Genomic DNA, 24606 nt, shown 5'->3' on the forward strand with positions numbered 1-24606 from the left:
GCAAAAAAAACAACCACACAAAACAGGCATGTTTGAAATATGTGACAATAATGTTCTCACGTCAACAGTCTCCTAATGTTTTTTTTTGTTCATGGATTTGATGTAGCACCAGAACATTTGGAGACTATTAGAGCGTATTATGTGTAAAAATATTGGAAACACCTCAAATGTTTGTAGGGGGAAGAAATACCAGGAAGTTTAGTTTTTTTAAAATCATAATATATCATGATCATAAAACAATAGTTTTAGACAATTATTTGCTACGGTCAATGCTTTAGGGCAGTGGTTCTCAAATGGGGGTACTTGAAGGTATGCCAAGGGGTACGTGAGATTTTTTTTTAAATATTCTAAAAATAGCAACAATTTTAAAAATCCTTTATAAATATATTGATTGAATAATACTTCAACAAAATATGAATGTAAGTTCATAAACTGTGAAAAAAATACAACAATGCAATATTAAGTGTTGAGAGCTCGATTTTTTTGTAAACATGTTCCATAAATATTGACGTTAAAGATTTCTTTTTTTGTGAAGAAATGTTTAGAATTAAGTTCATGAATCCAGATGGATCTCTATTACAATCCCCAAAGAGGGCACTCTAAGTTGATGATTACTTCTATGCGTAGAAATCTTTATTTAGAATTGAATCACCAGTGGCGCCATAGAAATGCCCCCGTCTACCTCAAATAACTACTCACCCCCAAATCCTCCACATGACACCTATGCTTCAAACAGACTAACCTCCTCCAACCTCCAAGGACAAAGCTACAAACTATGGAAGAGAGGGCTTTCTGCTCTGCTGCTCCCAGTATGTGGAACGCTCTCCCTGACCACCTGAGGGCACCTCAGACTGTGGATGCTTGTAAAAAAACTCTTAAAAACCCTTCTTTTAAAAAAAACCCTTTTTATAGATGTATGCATACTAGTTCCAGCTATTAGGCTGTTCTAGTTTCTATATTTTATTTATTTTCATTATATTTTTATTATTATTTTTTCTTTCTAAATGTATTTATTTATTTATTTATTTATCTATTTTAATACACTGTAGCACTTTGAAGTTGTTTGCTCAATGTAAAATGCTTTTTACAAACACAATTTATTATTATTATTATGATTGTTTATTTTTCAACACATTTTTAGTTATTTTTTTATCTTTTTTTCCAAATAGTTCAAGAAAGACCACTACAAATGAGCAACATTTTGCACTGTTATACAATTTAATAAATCAGAAACTGATGACATAGTGCTTTATTTTACTTCATTATCTCTTTTTGTCAACCAAAAATGTTTTGCTCTGATTAGGGGGTACTTGAATTAAAAAAAATGTTCACAGGGGGTACATCACTGAAAAAAGGTTGAGAGCCACTGCTTTAGGGACACAAAATGCAAGGGAAGGAAGATTTTCAAAAGCAAGAAAGTTGATAAATTCCTCCCTTGTGACAGCAAAAAGGCAAAAGTCCCTACAAGACAAAATGAAAACAAAAAGTAAAGCACATGCTTGAAAATGCTCCAAAAGGTAACAAAAGTAACAAACAAAGGCATGGCACAAGGCCAGGGAAAAAGTAGCAAAGGGAATGAGTTACAACTCAAGTTCTAGAGCACAAACCTGAGTAAATAAAAACTAGCACATCTGAGAGCAAGAAAAATTGGAAAGAGCTAGGAATAAGCAAACATCGCAGGCCTGTGCATAGACACCAACAGCCTTAAGTAGGCCTGGTTGACAAAGTCTAATCAAGTGCATCCTTTGAGTTTAAACTGAAAAATAATAATAATAATAATGAAATTAACTTAACAGAACACTCACCCTACAACAAAACAATTTGTGTCGGAATATTTTTTTGTTTAAAGTTTAGGAATAGATTGTGAGTTAATGCTTACTCCGTAGGACATTTGAGCTACAGCAACATGTTTTGTTGCTTCTGTTGCCAAATTAAGCGTCTTGTCCCTTTTTTGTGCTGTAATCAATGTGCTTACATAAATGTTGGAAAAACTATTGTTTTTGAAGGATACGGCGCCTGACTTTAACCATCTAAATATGGATCAGGCTGTAAAGCTAATGGTTGTGAGAATGTTTAATAATCCTAAAATTATCAATATACCAAAAATAGTGTCACATATGTTTTCTTTGAACGATCGGGACTACTTTAATATGAAACAGCAAATCCAAACAAACAAAAAAAAAAACCTAAGAATTTGATTGCACTTCTGTCTCCAAAAAAGGTTACCAAAATATCAAAACAATCTTTTGTTACTTCTATATGTAACATACGGAGTGGATCTTCTTTGATAAATATTGAGAAACAAAACGCGTCTTGGTGTTTTTGTCTTTATAGGACACATTGGCTAACTTAAGTCCAAGTTTACAAGACGCTTTCCCCAATTAAATGAATCAAGTATGGATTAGCCAATACATTTACCACAGTGAAAGTAATACGGTTTGTTGTAACATACGGACCCCGTTAGGGAATATAGGATATTTTTGTGCTTTTATAATCAACTTGTGCCGTCACCGAGACCACACAAGTCTATCAAGAAAGAAATGAAGGGTGCCTTTGATGACGTTGTTGTGTCATCTCATTTGTTTGTTTTGTCTCCCTCCTTGATTTATGTATTTAACTTTTATCTTATTCACTCTTTTTTACTATATTTTTAAACATTCCTGCTCAAATATTACACACCTGGCCCTTAAAAAAAGCAGTGTGCTTCTGCTACGTATTTAGAGGATCTTTGACTCCCCTATACTTATATAATCAGAATCAGAATAGTTTTTATTGCCATTCTTTGAGAACGGGCTCACAAACTGCAACATAAAACACATATAACACAGAATAGGTAATAAAAAGTTTATGTGAGCGTTTTTGAGCTGTGTGAGAAATTTCAAGTCATACGTGGTAATAACAGCACCACTATGTGGTTTATTTGCTAGAAATATAAAAGCACAGACAACACAGTGAAAAATGTTCTTTTTGTTGTGTGTTGTTTGTTGTCGAGGGAGTTGCTCAGACCTCGGCCCCCCCCCAATTCAAGACTCTCATGGGTAAAAATGCATTCTACTACAGTATTTTGCCACCACACAGTGGAATGCACTACCAACAGACCTTAAAATTCCAACTTCCCTACTAAATTTGAAAACTGCCATAAAATCATGGCTCAGCTCAACCTCTACCTGATCTGAACCAAAATTGATCCCCAACAATCTTCGAAGCATCAAACAGGTTTATATGTGGTTATAGTGTGTATATATTTTCTCATCTTGTTTTACACACTCTTTGAGTCAACATCCATCCATCCATTTTCTACCGCTTATTCCTTTTGGGGTCACGTGTGCATAGTCATGTCCATAGTGTCATGTACATAGTGTATATATCTCCCTGCCCCACCATTTTTTGTATATATTGTTTTTCAAAACACCTGACATGTATACTGTGTAGTATATGTAAATTTTTTATCAATTTTTTAAACGTAATTTTTATATACATCTTTACAGGTTTTACATCTTTTATTATTGAATGCATCAAATGTGATGAATATTTAATGGACACAATGGAAACAAGCCATTTGGCTTGTTTTTGTGCCATCCATTTGCCTTTTCAAAGCGATACATGGATTCAATTCGTTAAAGGGGAACATTATCACAATTTCAAAAGGGTTAAAAACAATAAAAATCAGTTCCCAGTGGCTTGTTGTATTTTTTTTTTTTTTTTTCAAAATTTTACCGGTCCCGGAATATCCCTAAAAAAAGCTTTAAAGTGCTTGATTTTCGCTATTTGCGATACGACTATCCATTTCCCTGTGACGCCATACAGTGCTGCCAATGTAAACAAACAATGGCAGATACCACATCAAGATATAGCGACATTAGCTTGGACTCAGACTCGGATTTCAGCGGTTCAAGCGATTCAACAGATGCATGTACTGAAACGGATGGTTGGAGTATGAAAGTATTGAAGAAGAAACTGAAGCCATTGAGCGAATAGCTATTGACGCTATTCATAGCCATAGCATGGCCGAATAGCTGCGTTAGCATCACCAGTAAAATGTGCAGACCAAACGATCAGGACATTCGCCTCTCTTGACACTGGAGCAACTTAAATCCGTCGATTGGTAAGTGTTCTTTTTGCATTAAATGTGGGTGGAAGGAAACGTAATATAGTTGCAAATGCATCTGCAGGTTATCCATACATCTCTGTGCCATGTCTGCTTTAGCACCGCCGGTAACTAGCATGTTAGCATCGATTAGCAGGCAGTCAACATCAACAAAACTCACCTTTGTGATTTCGTTGACTTTATCCTTGCAAATGCATCTGCAGGTTATCCATACATCGCTGTGCCATGTCTGCCTTAGCATCGCCGTAGATAGCATGTTAGCATCGATTAGCGTAGCATGTTAGCATCGATTAGCTGGCAGTCACGCCGCAACCAAAAATGTCTGATTAGCACATAAGTCAACATCAACAAAACTCACCTTTGTAATTTTGTTGACTTTATCGTTGCAAATGCATCTGCAGGTTATCCATACATCTCTGTGCCATGTCTGTCATCGCCGGTAAAATGTGGAGACACTTTGGTACATTCAATGGGGGTCTGGCGGCAGACACTTTCACATCTTCGGGCCAGTGGTGCAACTTGAATCCCTCCCTGTTAGTGTTGTTACACCCTCCGACAACACACCGACGAGGCATGATGTCTCCAAGGTTCCAAAAAATAGTCGAAAAAACGGAAAATAACAGAGCTGAGACCCGGTGTTTGTAATGTGTTGAAAATGAAAATTGCGGCTGTATTACCTCGGAGACGTCACGTTCTGACGTCATCACCACATGAGCGATAAACACAAAGGCGTTTAATTCGCCAAAATTCACCCGTTTAGAGTTCAGAAATCGGTTAAAAAAATATATGGTCGTTTTTCTGCACCATCAAGGTATATATTGACGCTTACATAGGTCTGGTGATAATGTTCCCCTTTAAAATGTCAATCAATCAATGTGCAGCCGTTTAGGGGTAAAAACTTACACAAATATGTACTTTGAAAATGTTTGCCATGTTTCCGACCATTTTCTTCCCATACTGCATGAAATGAATATTTTGTTGTGTTGAAGATCATGGGTGATCGGCGCCATCGCCCTACTTTGCCTGTTGGGCCTCACCTGGGCCTTCGGACTGATGTACATCAACGAGAGCACGGTGGTCATGGCCTACCTCTTCACCATCTTCAATTCCCTACAGGGAATGTTCATCTTCATCTTCCACTGCGTACTTCAGAAGAAGGTATGGATTTTTGATTAAAAAAACTGATCTCAGACTTGGGGAAAAAAAGTTTACTTCGAGATTGTATGATTGGTGCGCTTCTTGTTGTTTTGTGTGTTTGTTTTAGGTGCGTAAAGAGTTTGGAAAGTGCCTCCGGACGCACTGCTGCAGCACTAAAAGTGTGGAAAGTTCCATCGGTTCCAAGGGAAATGCTTCCAGGGCTCCTGGACGGTACTCGACTGGCTCACAGGTACTTTTTATATACAACAAAATAGATTTTCTGAGTTTTTAAACTCTCGAGTGAGCTTTCTAACTAGAAGAAGAATGCAATCACTTAAGTGACAGAAACCTATGACAATGGTTTCCCTGACATTGACACTAAAAAATATTTTCTATTTATTTTAGAAGTGACGAAAAGCTTTTTTTTAGCAACATTAGATAGATAGATAGATAGATAGATAGTACTTTATTTATTCCGTCAGGAGAGTTCCTTCAGGAAAATTACATTAAGACAGTCCGCTACACCTCCCTGATACCGAAGTACATGTCAAACTGACCGCCATAACCACAACACCAGGGGGAGCTCCACAAACCACGTTGAACCCAGATTACCATCTAACAAACGTCTTAACTCATTCTCTTTCTATGCCACATCAATGTGGAATGCACTCCCAACAGGTATAAAAGTAAGTGCATCTCTATCATCCTTCAAAACCGCTCTAAAACAACACCTAGAGGCAACTTCAACCCTTTACTAATACCCTCCTCCATTCACATCCCATCTCCCCGGATTGTAAATAACCAAATGTAAATAATCAAATGTATTTCTAATGTATATACTTGTTCTTATGCTATCTGAACTCACTATGTTCTCTGCTCGCTGTACATATCCTACTAAGTCAGACCTTCGCTGTTTCAATTTCCATTTCTCTGTTGATGCAACTGTTGATGACTGAAGTTACACAAAACAGGATTGTGGCTCGATATCTGTGAATAAAAAATGCCATAAAAACCTTAAAATCCCATAAAACACAAGATAAAAGACTTACACTTGTTGTTTGGTGACCGAGTAACATCCCATTATTCATATTTGTTTTACAATTTTTTCCCACAAATCATAATAGCATAAGTCCACACATTTTGTTGTTTCCTTATAATGCATCTTTTCCGAAGCTTCTTTGTCACGTCGAGTGTGTCTACTACTGCCATAAAAAACACATATTGCTGTGTGTGATTAAACGCTTATTAACAGATGCTGCAAGCCGACATCAATATTTATAATTGAACGCACGTCCCTTCAGAATAGGGACACGGTTCAATTATAGCGTAATGTTTTTATGATGACTTGGAAAAAGCAAAAAGAAGAATAAATTACCAAACTTCTTATGCCCACTTCCTGTAAACATGTAGCACGCAATCATTACAGTAGCCACAGTTTAATTAGGATTATTGATCACATCCCCCACCTTTGCAGTAGTAATTATCGGAAAGCATCACGTCCAATTTTCCTTGATGGGTAATTTGCTTTTTTAATTTTTGTTAGGAGGATTTATTTGATAATCAAAGACAAGAGCTGTTAAAAACTCATTAGCAATGAGCGGGAAGTTATTGATGTTTTTTGTCAATGGATGAAATAAAGAGAAGATAAAGATGTTCAGGGAGAGTCACTAAGGGATTCAATCAAATTGACAAATTCAAACAAAAATGAATACCAATAAATGTTTATTTTTATGTTTCTTATGCACAGGATCATTTAAACCTTTTAAAAAATGTATATATTATTCATATTTTTGATGACTGTTTAATGAATGATAGTCTGTCAGCATTTTATTCTAAATATTTAAACTTTGATCTGTTCTTTTTTAATTACGATTTGACTGCCAACTTGTGGGCCCCTCTGACGCAGGATCGAGTTGTCAGCAGCAACAACGCTAACGTCGGCTAGCAACAGACCCTTAGTTTGTGCAACAGCCCGTGGGACTGCGGCACAATTAACTAGGATCAAGCGTGTCTCGGATCGAGCGCCCCCGAGACGTTGATTCGTAAAGCCTTGACTGATGACTTTATTATACTCGATGCAAATGGTCCATTTTTTTTTTTTTAACAGCACTGTTTCTCTTTTGTCTTTTTGCAGAGCCGCATACGAAGGATGTGGAATGATACTGTGAGAAAGCAGTCCGAGTCGTCATTTATGACTGGTGACATCAACAGCTCAGCGTCTCTGAACAGAGGTATTTCAGACTCCATTTTCTGATGAGCTTTGCTTGTTGTTTTTGTGCTGACACTCGCTGTTCCTTGTAGGTAAAACTGCAGTACCGATGGCATTTTATGCTATGAATATAATCCAAAAAAGGTCATGAAATAGTTCAGAAAGTCACACTTGTGCTTTTCTAATAAATTTGTAAGCATCGAACAAATACAGCTGAAAGAAAAAAAAAAAAAAAGGACTAGCTAGCTTTCCTATTTTTTGCGCACCTCCCAATCACTTTTTGAATGAGCTAAAGCAGGGGTCCCCACGGGAAGTCCCAAGAAAAAAAAAAATATATTAATAAATAAAATAAATATCCATCCATCCATTTTCTACCGCTTATTCCCTTTAGGGGTTGCGGGGGGCGCTGGTGCCTATTTTAGCTACAATCAGGCGGAAGGCGGGGTACACCCTGGACAAGTCGCCACCTCATCGCAGGGCCAACACAGATAGACGGACAACATTCACACTCACATTCACGCACTAGGGCCAATTTAGTGTTGCCAATCAACCTATCCCCAGGTGCATGTCTTTGGAAGTGGGAGGAAGCCGGAGTACCCGGAGGGAACCCACGCATTCACGGGGAGAACATGCAAACTCCACACAGAAAGATGCCGAGCCTGGATTTGAACCCAGGACTGCAGGAACTTCGTATTGTGAGGCAGACGCACTAACCCCTCTGCCACTGTCAAGCCCATAAAATAAATATATAAAAGATAAATAAATAAACAAATAAAATATACATACATTTTTTTGTATCATTGTTTTTTTAAATCCTATCTTTCTAAACCATTTTCTATCGTTTATTACTCTGTGTCTCCTAGCCACTCAGGCAAATCATATTGTGTAAAAATGCATTTTCCCATCGATAACAGCCCGGCCAATTTTTTTTTAACCCAATGCGGCCCCGGAAGTTTGGGGACCCCTGAGCTAAAGGAACTATGGACAAATACTGTCTCAAAAATCTTCCTGAAAGAGCAACAATTTAATTTTTGCAGCAAAATTGGCTAGCGGAAAGGTGTAGATTTGATGTACGTATATATAAATGTACATAAAAAATGAAAACTTTACAGATGATTTGGTTGGCTTTTAATGAAAATATGTTGAGACAAACAACAGCAATCTCTTGCACCATCTGCATGGGACATGAAAATGTAACAATATGGTATGAACATTTGTCCTAAAAATGTGTGTACATGTGTGTGGTTCCTGCACAATTTCTTGAAAAATACTGCTTCAAAATAAAAATAAAAATAAAAATGCCATGAAGGGCAGTTGGTTTCTGTTTACTTTTTTTCAGTTTTTTTGTGATGCTGTTGATGGCAAAAAGAAATTGTGTGACAATAACCACTGTACAAGAAATAGAACCTATTACGTATTATATGTTGATGATTTTTTTTGTTTGTTGGGACATTAGAAAGGTATTTTTTTAATAATGTAAATATTAGGTATGGGAATCTTACAACGTATTATTCGACTCCATTCCCATTCTTGGGGTGACGTTTCTTGATTCAACGCGATTCTCGATTCAAACCAATTTTCACAATACATTATCAGGTAGAAAAATGTTAATAGATCCTTTTCAGAACAGGTTACATGTTATGAAAGCTCTTTTTGTTTGCCAACACATGATGTATATGCGCAGCGAGTAAGCTAGTGTTGGCCTAAAAAAACGTATTTTTAAAAATGTATTCTTAAAATGAAACTTTTAAAAAGATTTTCTTAATCGATTTTTGAAAATAATGAATCCATTGAATCAGATTTAATGAGAATAGGGATTCCAATGTGAATGGATTTGTTTCAGCATCTCTAATAAATAACACATTTACAGCAATACACTTTATTGAACATGAATGCCCTCCAATGGGCTCACCACCCATAGCAGGGGCCATAGAGGTCGGGTGCAATGTGAGCTGGGCGGCAGCCGAAGGCAGGGCACTTGGCGGTCCGATCCTCGGCTACAGAAGCTAGCTCTTGGGACGTCACCTCACTGGGGGGGAAAGAGCATGAGCTAGTGCGCGAAGTGGAGAAGTTCCGGCTGGATATAGTCGGACTCACTTCGACGCACAGCAAGGGCTCTGGAACCACTTCTCTCGAGAGGAGCTGAACCCTCTTCCACTCTGGCGTTGCCGGCAGTGAGAGGCGACGGGCTGGGGTGGCAATTCTGGTTGCCCCCCGGCTTAAAGCCTGCACGTTTGAGTTCAACCCAGTGGACGAAAGGGTAGCCTCCCTCCGCCTTCGGGTGGGGGGACGGGTCCTGACTGTTGTTTGTGCTTACGCACCAAACAGCAGTTCAGAATACCCACCCTTTTTGGGTACACTCCAGGGAGTACTGGAAAGTGCTCCCCCGGGTGATTCCCTTGTCCTACTGGGGGACTTCAACGCTCATGTTGGCAACGACAGTGAAACCTGGAGAGGCGTGATTGGGAAGAATGGCAACCCGGATCTGAACCCGAGTGGTGTTTTGTTATTGGACTTTTGTGCTCGTCACAGTTTGTCCATAACAAACGCCATGTTCAAACATAAGGGTGTCCATATGTGCACTTGGCACCAGGACACCATAAGCCGCAGTTCCATGATCGACTTTGTAGTTGTGTCATCGGATTTGCGGCCTTATGTTTTGGACACTCGGGTGAAGAGAGGGGCAGAGCTTTCTACCGATCACCACCTGGTGGGGAGTTGGCTGCGATGGTGGGGGAGGATGCCGGACAGACCTGGCAGGCCCAAACGCATTGTGAGGGTCTGCTGAGAACGTCTGGCAGAGTTTCCTGTCAGAGAAAGTTTCAATTCCCACCTCCGGAAGAACTTCGAACACGTCACGAGGGAGGTGCTGGACATTGAGTCCGAGTGGACCATGTTCCGCACCTCTATTGTCGAGGCGGCTGATCGGAGCTGTGGCCGCAAGGTAGTTGGTGCCTGTCGAGGCGGAAATCCTAAAACCCCTTGGTGGACACCAGCAGTGAGGGATGCCGTCAAGCTGAAGAAGGAGTCCTATCGGGTCCTTTTGGCTCATAGGACTCCGGAGGCAGTGGACAGGTACCGACAGGCCAAGCGGTGTGCAGCTTCAGCGGTCGCTGAGGCAAAAACTGGGACATGGGAGGAGTTCGGGCAAGCCATGGAAAACGACTTTCGGACGGCTTCGAAGCGATTCTGGACCACCGTCCGCCGCCTCAGGAAGGAGAACCAGTGCACTATCAACACCGTGTATGGTGCGGATGGTGTTCTGCTGACCTCAACTGCGGATGTTGTGGATAGGTGGAAGGAATACTTCGAAGACCTCCTCAATCCCACCAACACGTCTTCCTATGAGGAAGCAGTGCCTGGGGAATCTGTGGTGGACTCTCCTATTTCTGGGGCTGAGGTCGCTGAGGTAGTTAAAAAGCTCCTCGGTGGCAAGGCCCCGGGGGTGGATGAGATCCGCCCGGAGTTCCTTAAGGCTCTGGATGCTGTGGGGCTGTCTTGGTTGACAAGACTCTGCAGCATCGCGTGGACATCGGGGGCGTTACCTCTGGATTGGCAGACCGGGGTGGTGGTTCCTCTCTTTAAGAAGGGGGACCGGAGGGTGTGTTCCAACTATCGTGGGATCACACTCCTCAGCTTTCCCGGTAAGGTTTTTTCAGGTGTACTGGAGAGGAGGCTACGCCGGATAGTCGAACCTCGGATTCAGGTGGAACAGTGTGGTTTTCGTCCTGGTCGTGGAACTGTGGACCAGCTCTATACTCTCGGCAGGGTTCTTGAGGGTGCATGGGAGTTTGCCCAACCAGTCTACATGTGCTTTGTGGACTTGGAGAAGGCATTCGACCGTGTCCCTCGGGAAGTCCTGTGGGGAGTGCTCAGAGAGTATGGGGTATCGGACTGTCTTATTGTGGCGGTCCGCTCCCTGTACGATCAGTGCCAGAGCTTGGTCCGCATTGCCGGCAGTAAGTCGAACACATTTCCAGTGAGAGTTGGACTCCGCCAAGGTTGTCGTTTGTCACCGATTCTGTTCATAACTTTTATGGACAGAATTTCTAGGCGCAGTCAAGGCGTTGAGGGGTTCCGGTTTGGTGACCGCAGGATTAGGTCTCTGCTTTTTGCAGATGATGTGGTCTTGATGGCTTCATCTGACTGGGATCTTCAGCTCTTACTGGATCGGTTTGCAGCCGAGTGTGAAGCGACCGGAATGAGAATCAGCACCTCCAAGTGCGAGTCCATGGTTCTCGCCCGGAAAAGGGTGGAATGCCATCTCCGGGTTGGGGAGGTGAAATTGCCCCAAGTGGAGGAGTTCAAGTACCTAGGAGTCTTGTTCACAAGTGAGGGAAGAGTGGATCGTGAGATCGACAGGCGGATCGGTGCGGCGTCTTCAGTAATGCGGACGTTGTACCGATCCGTTGTGGTGAAGAAGGAGCTGAGCCGGAAGGCAAAGCTCTCAATTTACCGGTCGATCTACGTTCCCATCCTCACCTATGGTCATGAGCTTTGGGTCATGACCGAAAGGATAAGATCACGGGTACAAGCGGCCGAAATTAGTTTCCTCCGCCGTGTGGCGGGGCTCTCCCTTAGAGATAGGGTGAGAAGCTCTGCCACCCTGGGAGGAGCCAGATGAGGTGGTTCGGGCATCTGGTCAGGATGCCACCCGAACGCCTCCCTAGGGAGGTGTTTAGGGCACGTCCAACCGGTAGGAGGCCACGGGGAAGACCCAGGACACGTTGGGAAGACTATGTCTCCCGGCTGGCCTGGGAACGCCTCGGGATCCCCCGGGAAGAGCTAGACGAAGTGGCTGGGGAAAGGGAAGTCTGGGTTTCCCTGCTTAGGTTGTTTCCCCGCGACCCGACCTCGGATAAGCGGAAGAAGATGGATGGTTGAACATTAATGGCATGTAAGAGCGTACATAAATCCACCCTAATAATAATAACTGCGATGAGGTGGCGACTTGTCCAGGGTGTACCCCGTCTTCCGCCCGATTGTAGCTGAGATAGGCACCAGTGCCCCATGCGATCCCAAAGCGATAGAAATGGATGGATGGATGGGTGGACAATAATAATGGATTAGATTTTATATTGCGCTATTCTATTATTAGATACTCAAAGTGCTCACAGAGAAGTGGGAACCCATCATTCATTCACACCTAGTGGTGGTAAGCTACATTTGTAGCCACAGCTGCCCTGGGGTGGACCGACAGAAGCATAATGGCTCATGACTCACATGGAATTTGACCAAAATTAGCTTTTTTTTTTTTTTTGGGTATCGTTATTTTTTTTAAATTATTATTTCACAAAGCCTTAACCAGCAATACTTAACACTTTCCTATTTTGTCATTGAGTCAGGGCAAGTTGTTATTTATCTTTTACTCTATTTAGTCAGTTAGTTAAGGATGTTAACGTGTTTCTTTAAAAGCTAAGGTCTCCCCAGTTTGAACTTGGAACGGATTATTGTTATTTAAATTATTTGGCATGGGAATGGATTTACTGTGTCTCATGAATTGCACAAAAGCGACAGGCTACATTTAAAAACATGGCGGTGGTGATAGCGTTAATAATTCAGACGTTCCCCCTATGCAGGAGCCACCACCTTGATGAGTGTTGAGTGGCTGATTACGACTATCTTGACACTTCCTCCTTGTGTTGCAACATCCATCCATCTTTGTAACTGTGCATTAGTGTCCACACCAGCCACACATTTAGCACCGGGAGGCGGGCGGGGGGGTGTTCACGTTATGGACAGATTCCAGTTTGCAACTCCATGCCCGACTAAGCGGAGAGACTCCTTTAACTAGCTAATGCATTATGATAAATGCTTTTTATGAACGCCTTTTCCAAGCACATTTTTTCCAACACAGTGATTTTTTTAAAAGGCCATTCAGCAGTTTTGGGGGGGTTTGCTTTTAGTATAAAGAGAGATTGGTGATGCTTTATGGGGCAGCAGAAATTTGAGGTCCTTTATTTATTAATAATGGATGGCTAAAGCTTTAAATAGAACACATCTTTCTGTTTTTCTAGCCTTCTGCTTCTGTATAACAGACATAATGAAATGTGCAAAGTGTGATAATACCAATTAAACACATGAATCAAGTCCAATTAGACATTTTTATGTAAATATTTAGAAGGTCGTAAACAGGTTTTTGTTATGCCCTAGTTCAGTGGTCCTTAAAATCTTTTCACCAAGTACCACCTCAAAAAACACTTGGCTCTCCAAGTATCACAATATTGATAATCCTTAAAATACAGTAGCATAGTAATCCTAAGTATTCATTTAAAACAATGCAGTGTTGTGTTTTTCTAAACAAGTACATTTAATCTATTTGGCCACTGTAACATTACACACCGTATGAATAGAGGAAAATAAAACACTGTACTTAAATAATGACTCAAACATTTGGCGTACCACTAGATAGAGCCCGCATACCCCGTACCACAGTTTGAGAATCACTGCTCTGGTGTTGAAAATATTCTATTTTCAATAAATGATTACTATTTCATAGACATTAATTTACCACTGTCAGGCCCGCAACCAATTAAGAACAATAAATGAGAGTTTACTGTTCAGTTTGTCCAGATTCTATGCGATATTTGGCGATTTCTAACCAAAAAGAAATGTGCATATAGAGTATGTACTGTACAAATTACTATTTTCAATACAAGGGAAAGCATTCAACTCAAATTTTGCAAATGTTTCACGTTTTTATTTATATTGTTCCTAAACATGTTTTGATATTTATCCAATGAAAACATGTATTTTCAGTTGATTTTGTATTTTTGTGGTTCTCTAGTATGTCTTAGAGGTTTTAAAAGTTTATTTAAACCAGAAAAAAAATCCCTTTCGGGCTTCACGGTGGCAGAGGGGTTAGTGCGTCTGCCTCACAATACGAACGGCCTGAGTAATCAGGGTTCAATCCCGGGCTCGGGATCTTTCTGTGTGGAGTTTGCATGTTCTCCCCGTGAATACGTGGGTTCCCTCCAGGTACTCCGGCTTCCTCCCACTTCCAAAGACATGCACCTGGGGATAGGTTGATTGGCAACACTAAATTGGCCCTAGTGTGTGAATGTGTCTGTTGTCCGTCCATCTGTGTTGGCCCTGTGATGAGGTGGCGACTTGTCCAGGGTGTAATTGCCTTCCGCCCGATTGTAGCTGAGATAGGCACCAGCGCCCCCCGTGACCCCAAAGGGAATAAGCGGTAGGAAATGGATGGATGGATGGAAAAATCCCTTTCAAATATTTGTTTATCCAAAGGAATCATATGCAGTAAGTCTAAGGTTTTCTGTTTATAAACCAAATCTCAATTTTATTTTTATTTTGTTGTTATCTCGGTATATCTCCAAATGCAGATCTTTTTTAATTCCTGAAAAGAAAACATGTTTTTTCTGATAGTGAAAAGCATGACTTGCATGCATACATTGCCCGCATTAGTTAAACCTCATGAAATTGATATAAAATTCCACGGCTGTTAAAACTTTTTTTGGCTTTCATTCTATTGTTTCCCCTTGAAAAAAAGCAAATGTTACCACCATTACAGAGGGAGATTGGAGAGGTGCTAATCGCACAACATACTGTGAAAGTAGTTTTCTGCGTGGAGGTCAGCCGTTGGGGAAGTGTCGAGTCATTTGACAGTGGCAGACGCTTATATGGGGGACAGACATCCCATAAATAGGAAATGACCTCCAATGCGATGGAGGCGCAGTAATGACCACTTTACATCCATTCAGGTTATTTCCACAGCATCAGATTTTTTTTTTTTTGTGCTCTCCTTGGATGGAAGATGTCAAAAAGAATGAGCTTTGACACGCCATCCTTTCTGTCTCATACTCTCACTAAATGTTACTTGGTAAAGCCTACTCTACTTTGTGTTTAGCTTGGCTTTCTTTCTACTCCGCGTTGAGCTTAAAGCAACAATTTAACAACTCATTGGGTTTGCATGAAGGACAATCTTGTCACTCAGGTTTTGTTAGTTTTACATAACAACTGTCAAGTCTGTCCAGATTTAGCAAATGTTTTAACCGATCATAACCATGTATTTTCATATATTGCATGTCTTTTAGCCTAGTGAAAAGTGTATCTCTCTACATTTTGCAATTAAAAGCAAATGCATGTACCTTCAGATTTAACAGCTTTATTTTTGTATCTCGAAATTTTGCGTTATTAGTTTTTGTCTAATGAAAAGAAGGTACAGTCATAGTTTGGCTTACTTTTTTAATTGATTCTGTGACAAAATTCATAACCCAAAATACTCATACCTCGAATCAACGTTCCCTATCTAAATGAAAATAAATAATTTGCCGTTCTGGCCGCCCAGAACACACATTTGTGGCCAAAACCATGCAATGGAATGTACCACAAACAATATAGAGAACATACAAACCCTTTATGTATTGAATCACAAATAATGAAATTCAACAATTTGGTGCATATGCAGACAGCTAAAAGTATGTACAAAGCAAACTATAACCTGCTACCCAAGAATGTACAACAATTCTTCTCAAAAAAAGAGGAAAAATATAACCTTAAAAGAAAATGTAATTTAAAACATTTGTATTCTTGTACAACACTTGAAACCTTTAGCGTATCTGTATGTGGAATTAAATTATGGAATGGATAAAGCAAAGAAATCAAACATAGCGCCAATATGATTCAGTTTAAGAGACTGTTCAAACTACAAGTCTTCCCAAAGTACACAGAACAAGATTTATGATGAATATCTTGAACACTTCTTTTTATTTTTTTTATTTTGTTGTTGTTGTTGAGACAAAAATTATGTATTTAATGTGTTTACTTACTCTGGTACATTATCTGTTTATTATTTATTTGTTCACTGTTATGTTACAGAGAACAAGGAAATGGGAAAACAAATACGATGATATGAAAAGGGGTAGGATTAAATAAGTTCAGCTTCTTCCTAGTCCTTTTTGGACATGCCGTAATGAAACAACTGCAAATATGTGATGAATTACATTGTATCGTATGCATGTTCAAAATAAACTGAAACTGAACTGAAAAATGATTGTAGTTTTAGGAAGTAATGGACTAATAATGTACAGCATTTACTTAGGAGAGTGCACTTATGCTGTATCTCCTTCAAATTGCTTCTCTGTCAAAAACACAACATTAGCAGCTTTTCAATATTTCATCAATAAATGCCCACCGTTTAGAAATTAGTTTAACGCTCTTGGCAGGCGTTGTCATAGGTTTTATCGACTCATTCTTCTTCAGCATGGAGAAGATTATTGTAGTAGTGCCACGCTCAAACTGCTTTGCTCGGTCATGTTTTTCGCTGATTTTGTTCTTTAATTCAATGACTATCAGCCGCTTCTTCTTCTTAGCAATCTCCTTCACACTCACTTTTTTCCGACCCATGGTTGGAAAAAACAAGGCTACTTCTCGCTAGTTATTATGAGCAAGTAAGATCAGGTGTTTTGGTCAGATCTTAGGGGGTTCACTGTGACATTTGCTATGCAGATGAGCGGTGGGCAGCCTCATAACGCGGATGTTTGCTTGTAACCTAAAGCATAACAATTGGCCGAGAGGCAACTCGTATCCTGAAGTACGTGTAAGCTGAGGTGCCTCTGTACCTCCGAATGTAACAATTTTGTAGTTTGTTTCTCCAAATTTAAAATTTTTCAAAATCCAGTTGAAAGCACTATTTTCAAATTAACCATGTTTTACGTTTGTATCTCACGAAAAGCATACATTTTCAAACATAGCATTTTTGTTTAAACCAGGGGTGTCCAACTCATTTTAGATAAAGGGGCAACATAGAGACAAACGTACAAATCATATGCTGTTTTTACGCTTACATGTTGCGGTTAATAATAGTATTCTATCTTTATTTGTCGTTATTTATACTTTCTGAATAAATTATGTGATAATGTTCATCAGTCAACTCATTGGTGTTAAGTTTCAATCTATCAAGATGAAAAAAATATATTAAAATCAAATTACACGAATTTATATATGTAGTTTGATAATTTTCCTCGACTGATGTACTAACATTATATGGTTTATTTTTTTGTACATGTGTAGCATCATCTACAATGATACAAATAATTGATATTGCATCCAGTGGACACACTTAAAACAGCTGTTTCTTTCATTAAAAAATTGCAGGTTAATTTTTATACTTAGCGAACTCCTCCTGCGGGCTGGATAAAACCTGTTTGCGGGCCTGATCGGGCTCTCGGGCCGTACGTTTGACACCCCTGGTTCAAACCCTTGAAAACCATTCATTACCTAATCTTTTTTATTTAGACTTGGACAAATTTTATTGATCCACAATGGATCTTTATGTCTTAAGAAGACATACATCTCAATATTTAGATATTATTTGTCTTTCAATGAGAAGTGTGTATCTCCAATTGTTCCAGTTAAAATACTAACAGTTAATGTTTTTCTAGATTTAGTTTTTGTTGATGAGTATAAGGCTTCACGGTGGCAGAGGGGGTTAGTGCGTCTGCCTCACAATACGAAGTTCCTGCAGTTCTGGGTTCAAATCCAGGCTCGGGATCTTTCTGTGTGGAGTTTGCATGTTCTCCCCGTGAACGCGTGGGTTCCCTCCGGGTACTCCGGTTTCCTCCCACTTCCAAAGACATGCACCTGGGGATAGGTTGATTGGCAACACTAAATTGGCCCTAGTGTGTGAATGTGAGTGTGAATGTTGTCTGTCTATCTGTGTTGGCCCTGTGATGAAGTGGCGACTTGTCCAGGGTGTACCCCGCCTTCCGCCCGATTGTAGCTGAGATAGGCGCCAGCGCCCCCCGCGACCCCAAAAAGGGAATAAGCGGTAGAAAATGGATGGATGGATGATGAGTATAAATTATTTGCCTTAAAGTGTCTTTGTCAATGTTTTCGCAAATGTATTTTTGGACCAGTGAAAAGATGTTTTCCTGAAATGTTTTGGTCCATCCATTTTTTGTTATAGTATATGTTCTAGTCCAATGAGAAGCAAATTTCTTCAAATGTAGCATTTGTTTTATTTGTCCAGAGAAAATATTACTTCCATCCATTTATTTCTGTTGATGAGGATAAAGTGAAACTTCAGCATGTATCTCCACATTTTTTTAATTTTGAAAATATCAGGCATCTCCAAATGTTGCATGCTTTTTTTGGTTATTACCCAATGAAAAACATGCACATCCCAATCTTGCATGTTTTTGTTTGTTTCAAACCAGGTTAAAACCAACATCTTTATTGGTGTTTATAGCTAATGAAAAATGTATGTCCAAAGAAAATTGCGTATCTGCAAATTGTGAAACTCTGTTTTCATCCAACAAAGAACATAGAGTAAATAATGTATCTACAGTTGACCAACTAGAAATAATTAAATGTAAATTATGCTGATACTAAATGTTATAAACAAAATAGTAATTCATTTGACTTCACAGTAATTCTGCATTTATTGTTTTTTGTCCAAAATTGAGCACAGCGTGCATTTTTCTGCATGGCTGCGCTGCTAATGGCCTGTTTAGCATCATCACTTCCATTCGAGCTTTCTCAGTCCACATACATGAATGGTCATTTGAATGTTAATGACCCTAAGCTGATATGTTTGTTCTTTCTCTTTTCCTGTCCAATTGTCTTTGTGGCTGCTGCAGGGGCTAATCATCTTATCCCTAACGCACTCCTACGTCCTCACGGCACTAACAATCCCTATAATACATTGCTTGGGGAGTCGGCGGTCTATAACAACCCTCTGGGCATGTACAACGTGCAAGGTGTGCTTGCTTCTCTTCGTTCTTTACACCAGCTGGAGCAGCTTTTGTTTTGCATGGTTTTCTTCTTTTCTCCTAGAGTTAAAGTAATTATAATGTTTGAGTATGAAAACAAACAAAAACACTGCTGCAGATCTTGTGTCGTGTCTGTTTTGGGTGGACACATTAGATATGAAGCCGGTAGCAAATAGTCATCTTCACCGTCAAAGACCGTCACCCTCCAGTTGTTTATGATGCTTCATATAAATAGGCGAAAATCAGCTTTTTTATTGATACATCAGCAAAAAACAAAGAATGGTATACATGTATTAATTATAAATACATTTAATAAGACATTAAATATATAACGGTAAAATACATAACATATCATAAAATATCCCAACGCCATAGCCAAATACCATACACACACATATACACCGAGTATATATACATATATATATATATATATATATATATATATATATATATGTATATATATATATATATATATATATATATATATATATATATATATACACATATGCATATATACATATTTATATATACATATATACATACAAATACATATATGTGTGTATGTAGTATAGTATAGTGTACATACATATACACAGTAAATGGGTATGTGTGTATGTATATATATATATATATATATATATATATATATATATATATATATATATACACACAGTATATATATATATATATATACACACAGTATATATATATATATATATATATATATATATATATATATATATATATATATATACACTTGTATATACACACGTGTGATTTACCTTTTTATTTTAGTGATTTTAATGTATTATTTTTTTTGTGTCAAAAACAAGCATCATTAATGTCCTTTATTATCTCATTACCCTTACTTGAAATTATTTTTAAGACATATAATTTGCAAACCCTATGCTAGTATATTTATTTGTAACATTTTACCATTTATTTCAAGTTAGGCCAAAACTACATAAAAATATATATATTTTAGTGTTTTACAAGAATTGCAGCATCATGACGAACAACAAAATGCATGCTTATTTGCTACATTGCATATATATACTTTGTATATATATCTATATGCATAATGTATAATATACTGTATATGATAGGATGCTTTGCAAAAATGTGCATGGTTAATTACTGCATTATATTATCAATATTATTTTCATTCGCATACATTGTGTATGTGTGTGCATTTTTGTGCTATTTGACTGTTTGGCTTATTGTCTTCTTCTTGTCTTTCCCCTCATGCTGTCCCTTTAAGATCCTTACAGAGAGACAAGTATGGGAGTCAAACTAAACATTGCTTATCAAATGTAATTGACTTCTTTGGCTTCTACTTCCTTTTTCCACTCTTCAATGCTGACAAAGTCATTCTACAAAGGCCCCCTTTTTTAAATTAGAAGAAAACAAAAAGTAATAATCTACATACTTTACATTGATTGGTTCCTTTGATGTGTGAATTAGTACAGATGGCATTTAAATCCTATTTGACATGTAACACACATCAATAGGAATTGACTTGCTGAATACTAAGCAGCAATCATCTTCGCCTTTGTTAATGTGCTTTGTTTAAAACATAATTTTTACATGGATATTGCCATAAAATGCTTGTATGGGACAATATGGCTGGGTCCTGTTTCATTTTATAGTGCATGTCTGTGATTTGTTTAATTTGATTTGATTTGATCAGCCTTTGTGAATTGTTCTACTTTATGTGCTGTCCTTTAGCTTTGTGTTTTCCATCTACATAACCACAGTAGAACATGAAGCTCGGACATTTTCCCCTTTAAAAATAATGAATATTAGCCCACGTCAGGGTAAAACACTTAAGCATTATTTAAAGTCAAAGTGCAGGATCATGTTTTGTTCACATAAAAGACTATCGTTGTTGACTACTATGTTGTATCGATCAGCTTGGACACTAGAGCAGCGTTTTAAAGTAGGTCTTCAAAAACAGCAGAGACATATCAAGTATCTCGATTCGTGTTTTTGTATTTGCATTCTGAAAATGAGCCTTATATGCTCGTGCATTTGTGTCTTACCGCATTATTCGGGAACATAATAGAATACTAAGGGCCTGATTTACTAAAATACATAAAACAACAGCATGTGCTATCAGTGGGCGTGTTGTGTGTGATTTGCTAAGACTGCGTGTACAATTGCAACTCTGAACATGCAGGACACAATATATCATTTTTTCAACCCTTTCTGCAATATAGAATTGCAATCTAGACAACATAACTTATTTTTAGTATGCTGAAGGTGCACTCTGAGAGCGCCCAACAACACGGGCAATGTCTGGGATGGTTCACTGGAATGATCCAAAGGCATGAAAAGTTGTTCCTATACAGGAGATATATATCAATAATTAATCTTCTATATAGAAAACAACAAATTAAAAAAAAAAAAAACATCTGCAGACATTGTTTTGGTGTTTGTTTATCTCCAAATCAGCATTTTAGTTGTTTATCAGCTCAAAGACTAAATTGTTGTATAGACATGTCTAATATTTTTTATTTCTGACAGAATTATGTCAGTTTTGTTCGACAGAAGTATAAAAGAGTCTCTTTCTTTCCATCGCCGGTCTTTGTAGTAATCGCCTCCTTTTGACCGCGACAAGGCCATTTGTGCTTAACTGCGGCAGTTTGCGCATACATTGCAGACATGCTGAATGAAGATGCACCAGACAAATTTCAGCCTTGGTAAATCACATTGTGAGCGCTAAATGATTACAGTTGCATCTCCTCCTCCCAGTGTTGTGGGTGTTGTGATAATCAGCGTATATTCTGCATATTCATTCTGACGGACTCGCTAAATGGATGACGCTCATTATTCTGTCTCCTTTAATTATTGTTAACTGTTGACTTTGATCTGCTCAAATAAGTGTCTGTAAGTAAAATAAAACAGGGAATTAATTTAAATATTCAGTTTATGTTGATTAACAATCACCACCAATAATTATAAAAACAAAAACAAATCACAGTTAATACATGTGATCAGTATTGACCGATTTTGCTCATGGATGATAGTTTTTGGAATCGGCAGCATAAAACCTTGATCGGAACATCCCTATCTCAATATAAGTGTTTTCTATGAACTTTTGTGAATGTTGACTGCCGTGGAAAGAAACATCCTATCATGTATATTTGAGTTCAAACGATTAGTATTCAAGTACTGTTAAAAATAGCCCTGTGAGAAATTCACAGTAATTTTTGACCGTGCCTCTTAAAAGATTGGAATTGAGAATCGTAGTAGGGACGCAGTAGATCAACTAGCACATGTTTTGATACATGCAACCCTTTAGTAGATCAGGCCCTTCCTGCACATTTTGAAACTCTTTGTCCAAAAAGTTATAATTTTAATGTAAGATGGAGAAGAAAAAAACACTAGGATTTTCATTTGGTTAAATACCTGAATTGTATGATTCTTGGGGATTGAGCTGTTCGGGTTAGAGGTTCCACTGCATACATGATAAGTGTGGTTTTTGATCGCATTCTTTTTTTGTTGGCAAAAACAGTGAATGACATGCAATCAAAAGATAGATGGCCGTTATTTTGGGAATGACCTCCCGTCTAATCACCGACCTCCGTGGTTCCTTTTGTCGTTCCAGAGGGAATCCTGAACAATGCCCGGGATACAAGTGCCATGGATACTCTACCACTGAATGGTAACCACGGCTACAGCATCGCCAGCGCCGACTACATGAGTGACTGTGTCCAGATCATCGAGCGGGGCTACAACCACAACAAGGAGACCACCCTGGAGAAGAAGATCCTCAAGGAGCTGGCTTGCAGTTACATTCCGTCCTACCTGAACAACTCCCATGAGCAAAACCGGAACCTAGTGAACAAGCTGGTGAATAACGTCAACAAGGAGAGCGTCGGGGGTGGAGGTGGCGGGTATGGGATGACAGCAGGGGTGGGCATGGCCTTCCCCTTGCACCACGACGAAGGCTTGGAGTTGATCCACGAGGAGTCAAACGTCCCACTCCTGCCACCCCTGGAGACTCTGCATAATCACCTCCACCAGACGCCACCCCCACTTCCACTGACCCATCTCCACGGCTTCACCTCCGCCGACCCCCCTCCTCCTCCTCCTCCATCTTCCCGGAGGCGAATCCCACAGGATAACAGCGATAGCTTCTTCCCGTTGCTGAAGCACACTGAGGATTCCTCTCCAAGCCACAACCAGAGAGACTCGCTGTACACCAGCATGCCCATGCTGTCGGGCCACCCGGATGACGGGCCCCCGGATACCAAGGAAGGGGGGGAGAGGAAGAGTCCCGGCGCCAGCTCGGACGACGTTTACTACAAAAGCATGCCCAACCTCGGCTCTGGGAATCACCTCCATCAGTTGCATTCCTACTACCAGCTAGGACGGGGCAGCAGTGACGGTTTCATTGTCCCGCCCAACAAGGAGGACCTGTCCCCGGTGGGGTCCCACCAGGAGCCGTCACACATGGTCACCAGCCTATAGACGCACCATGTCGTACATTATCTCCCGTCTTTCCATCAGCAGCGGTCCCCTTTTAATGCTAAAAGGATTGCGGAACTATACGAATCGTGCCAGTCCAGGCGCTAGCTCAGACGTGGTTCACTACAAAAGCATGCCCAACCTCGGCTCCGGGAAACCGCCCCCCCATCAGCTGCGATGATTTTATTGTACCACTGAACGAGGAAGACCTGTCCCAAGAGGGGTGTGGCCAGGAGCCCTCTCATCCGGTCCCCACATAGCACCTCCATGTTAAACATTTTACACCGTGTTTCACCATCTGTCGTCCGCAGCGCTAGCCAGTTAACGCTACATAGGCGCTCAATTCGTACCAAGCTCTTGGGGGAAAAAAAAAAAAAGACTCACTTGAGGAACTTTTCAAACCCACCAAAAACAAACAAAAAAAGACTATTTTATTACCCTTGATTGACTTTTTCCAAGGATTTTTCTTTGTTTTGTTGGAGCTGCAGCACATTTTGTTTGCTGAAGAATCAAAGAATCATAGCCGCTCTTCTTCTGTTTATTTTAATGTAATAAAACTAATAAGAGATATTTCTATGTACTTGTACAGTAACTAGCATTGCACATAAATAGGATGTTTTTGTTTCAGAAATACCCCCAGTAAATGTTGTCTATCACAAAAACAAACACATAAAAAAAAACATTCAGGCATTATTTGTGCAATGTCTTTTCCCCCCTTTTTTCAAAGAAGTACGAGTGTAGATAGCAGTGGTTGTAAAGGAAGATTCCCTCAGACTGACAATTAATTCCAACAAAGCCCACATGGGTTATTGATGATGAGCACTTGGCACTTGTACAAAGATGGCTGTTCTACTTATTAAAGAAAAAAGATGATTTTGGAGTGACAATGATTGGTAGTGAATTTGTTTGTTAAACTACAGCATTTTGCAGGATTCCTGACAAATAGA

The 24606-nt window shown here is 39.5% G+C and overlaps 1 protein-coding gene across 12 annotated transcripts in view; it reads left to right on the forward strand.

The window, feature by feature from the left end:
* Positions 1 to 24549, forward strand: part of LOC133560244 (adhesion G protein-coupled receptor L3-like) — a 422550-nt gene extending 398001 nt beyond the window's left edge. For 5 of the 12 annotated variants that reach the window (XM_061912548.1, XM_061912551.1, XM_061912545.1 and 2 more), the window contains 6 exons: positions 5098 to 5266; positions 5373 to 5495; positions 7380 to 7476; positions 19055 to 19174; positions 20448 to 20465; positions 22797 to 24549. In XM_061912548.1, coding sequence (XP_061768532.1) covers positions 5098 to 5266; positions 5373 to 5495; positions 7380 to 7476; positions 19055 to 19174; positions 20448 to 20465; positions 22797 to 23662 — 1393 coding nt within the window. In that variant the 3' untranslated portion in view covers positions 23663 to 24549. Of the gene's footprint in view, positions 1 to 5097; positions 5267 to 5372; positions 5496 to 7379; positions 7477 to 19054; positions 19175 to 20447; positions 20500 to 22796 lie in introns of all 12 variants that reach the window. The other 7 variants (XM_061912556.1, XM_061912557.1, XM_061912552.1 and 4 more) reach the window with 3 other exon arrangements.
* The last annotated feature ends 57 nt before the right edge of the window (positions 24550 to 24606 follow it).

The sequence above is a fragment of the Nerophis ophidion genome, linkage group LG10 (assembly GCF_033978795.1).
Source record: "Nerophis ophidion isolate RoL-2023_Sa linkage group LG10, RoL_Noph_v1.0, whole genome shotgun sequence".
NCBI lineage: Eukaryota > Metazoa > Chordata > Actinopteri > Syngnathiformes > Syngnathidae > Nerophis > Nerophis ophidion.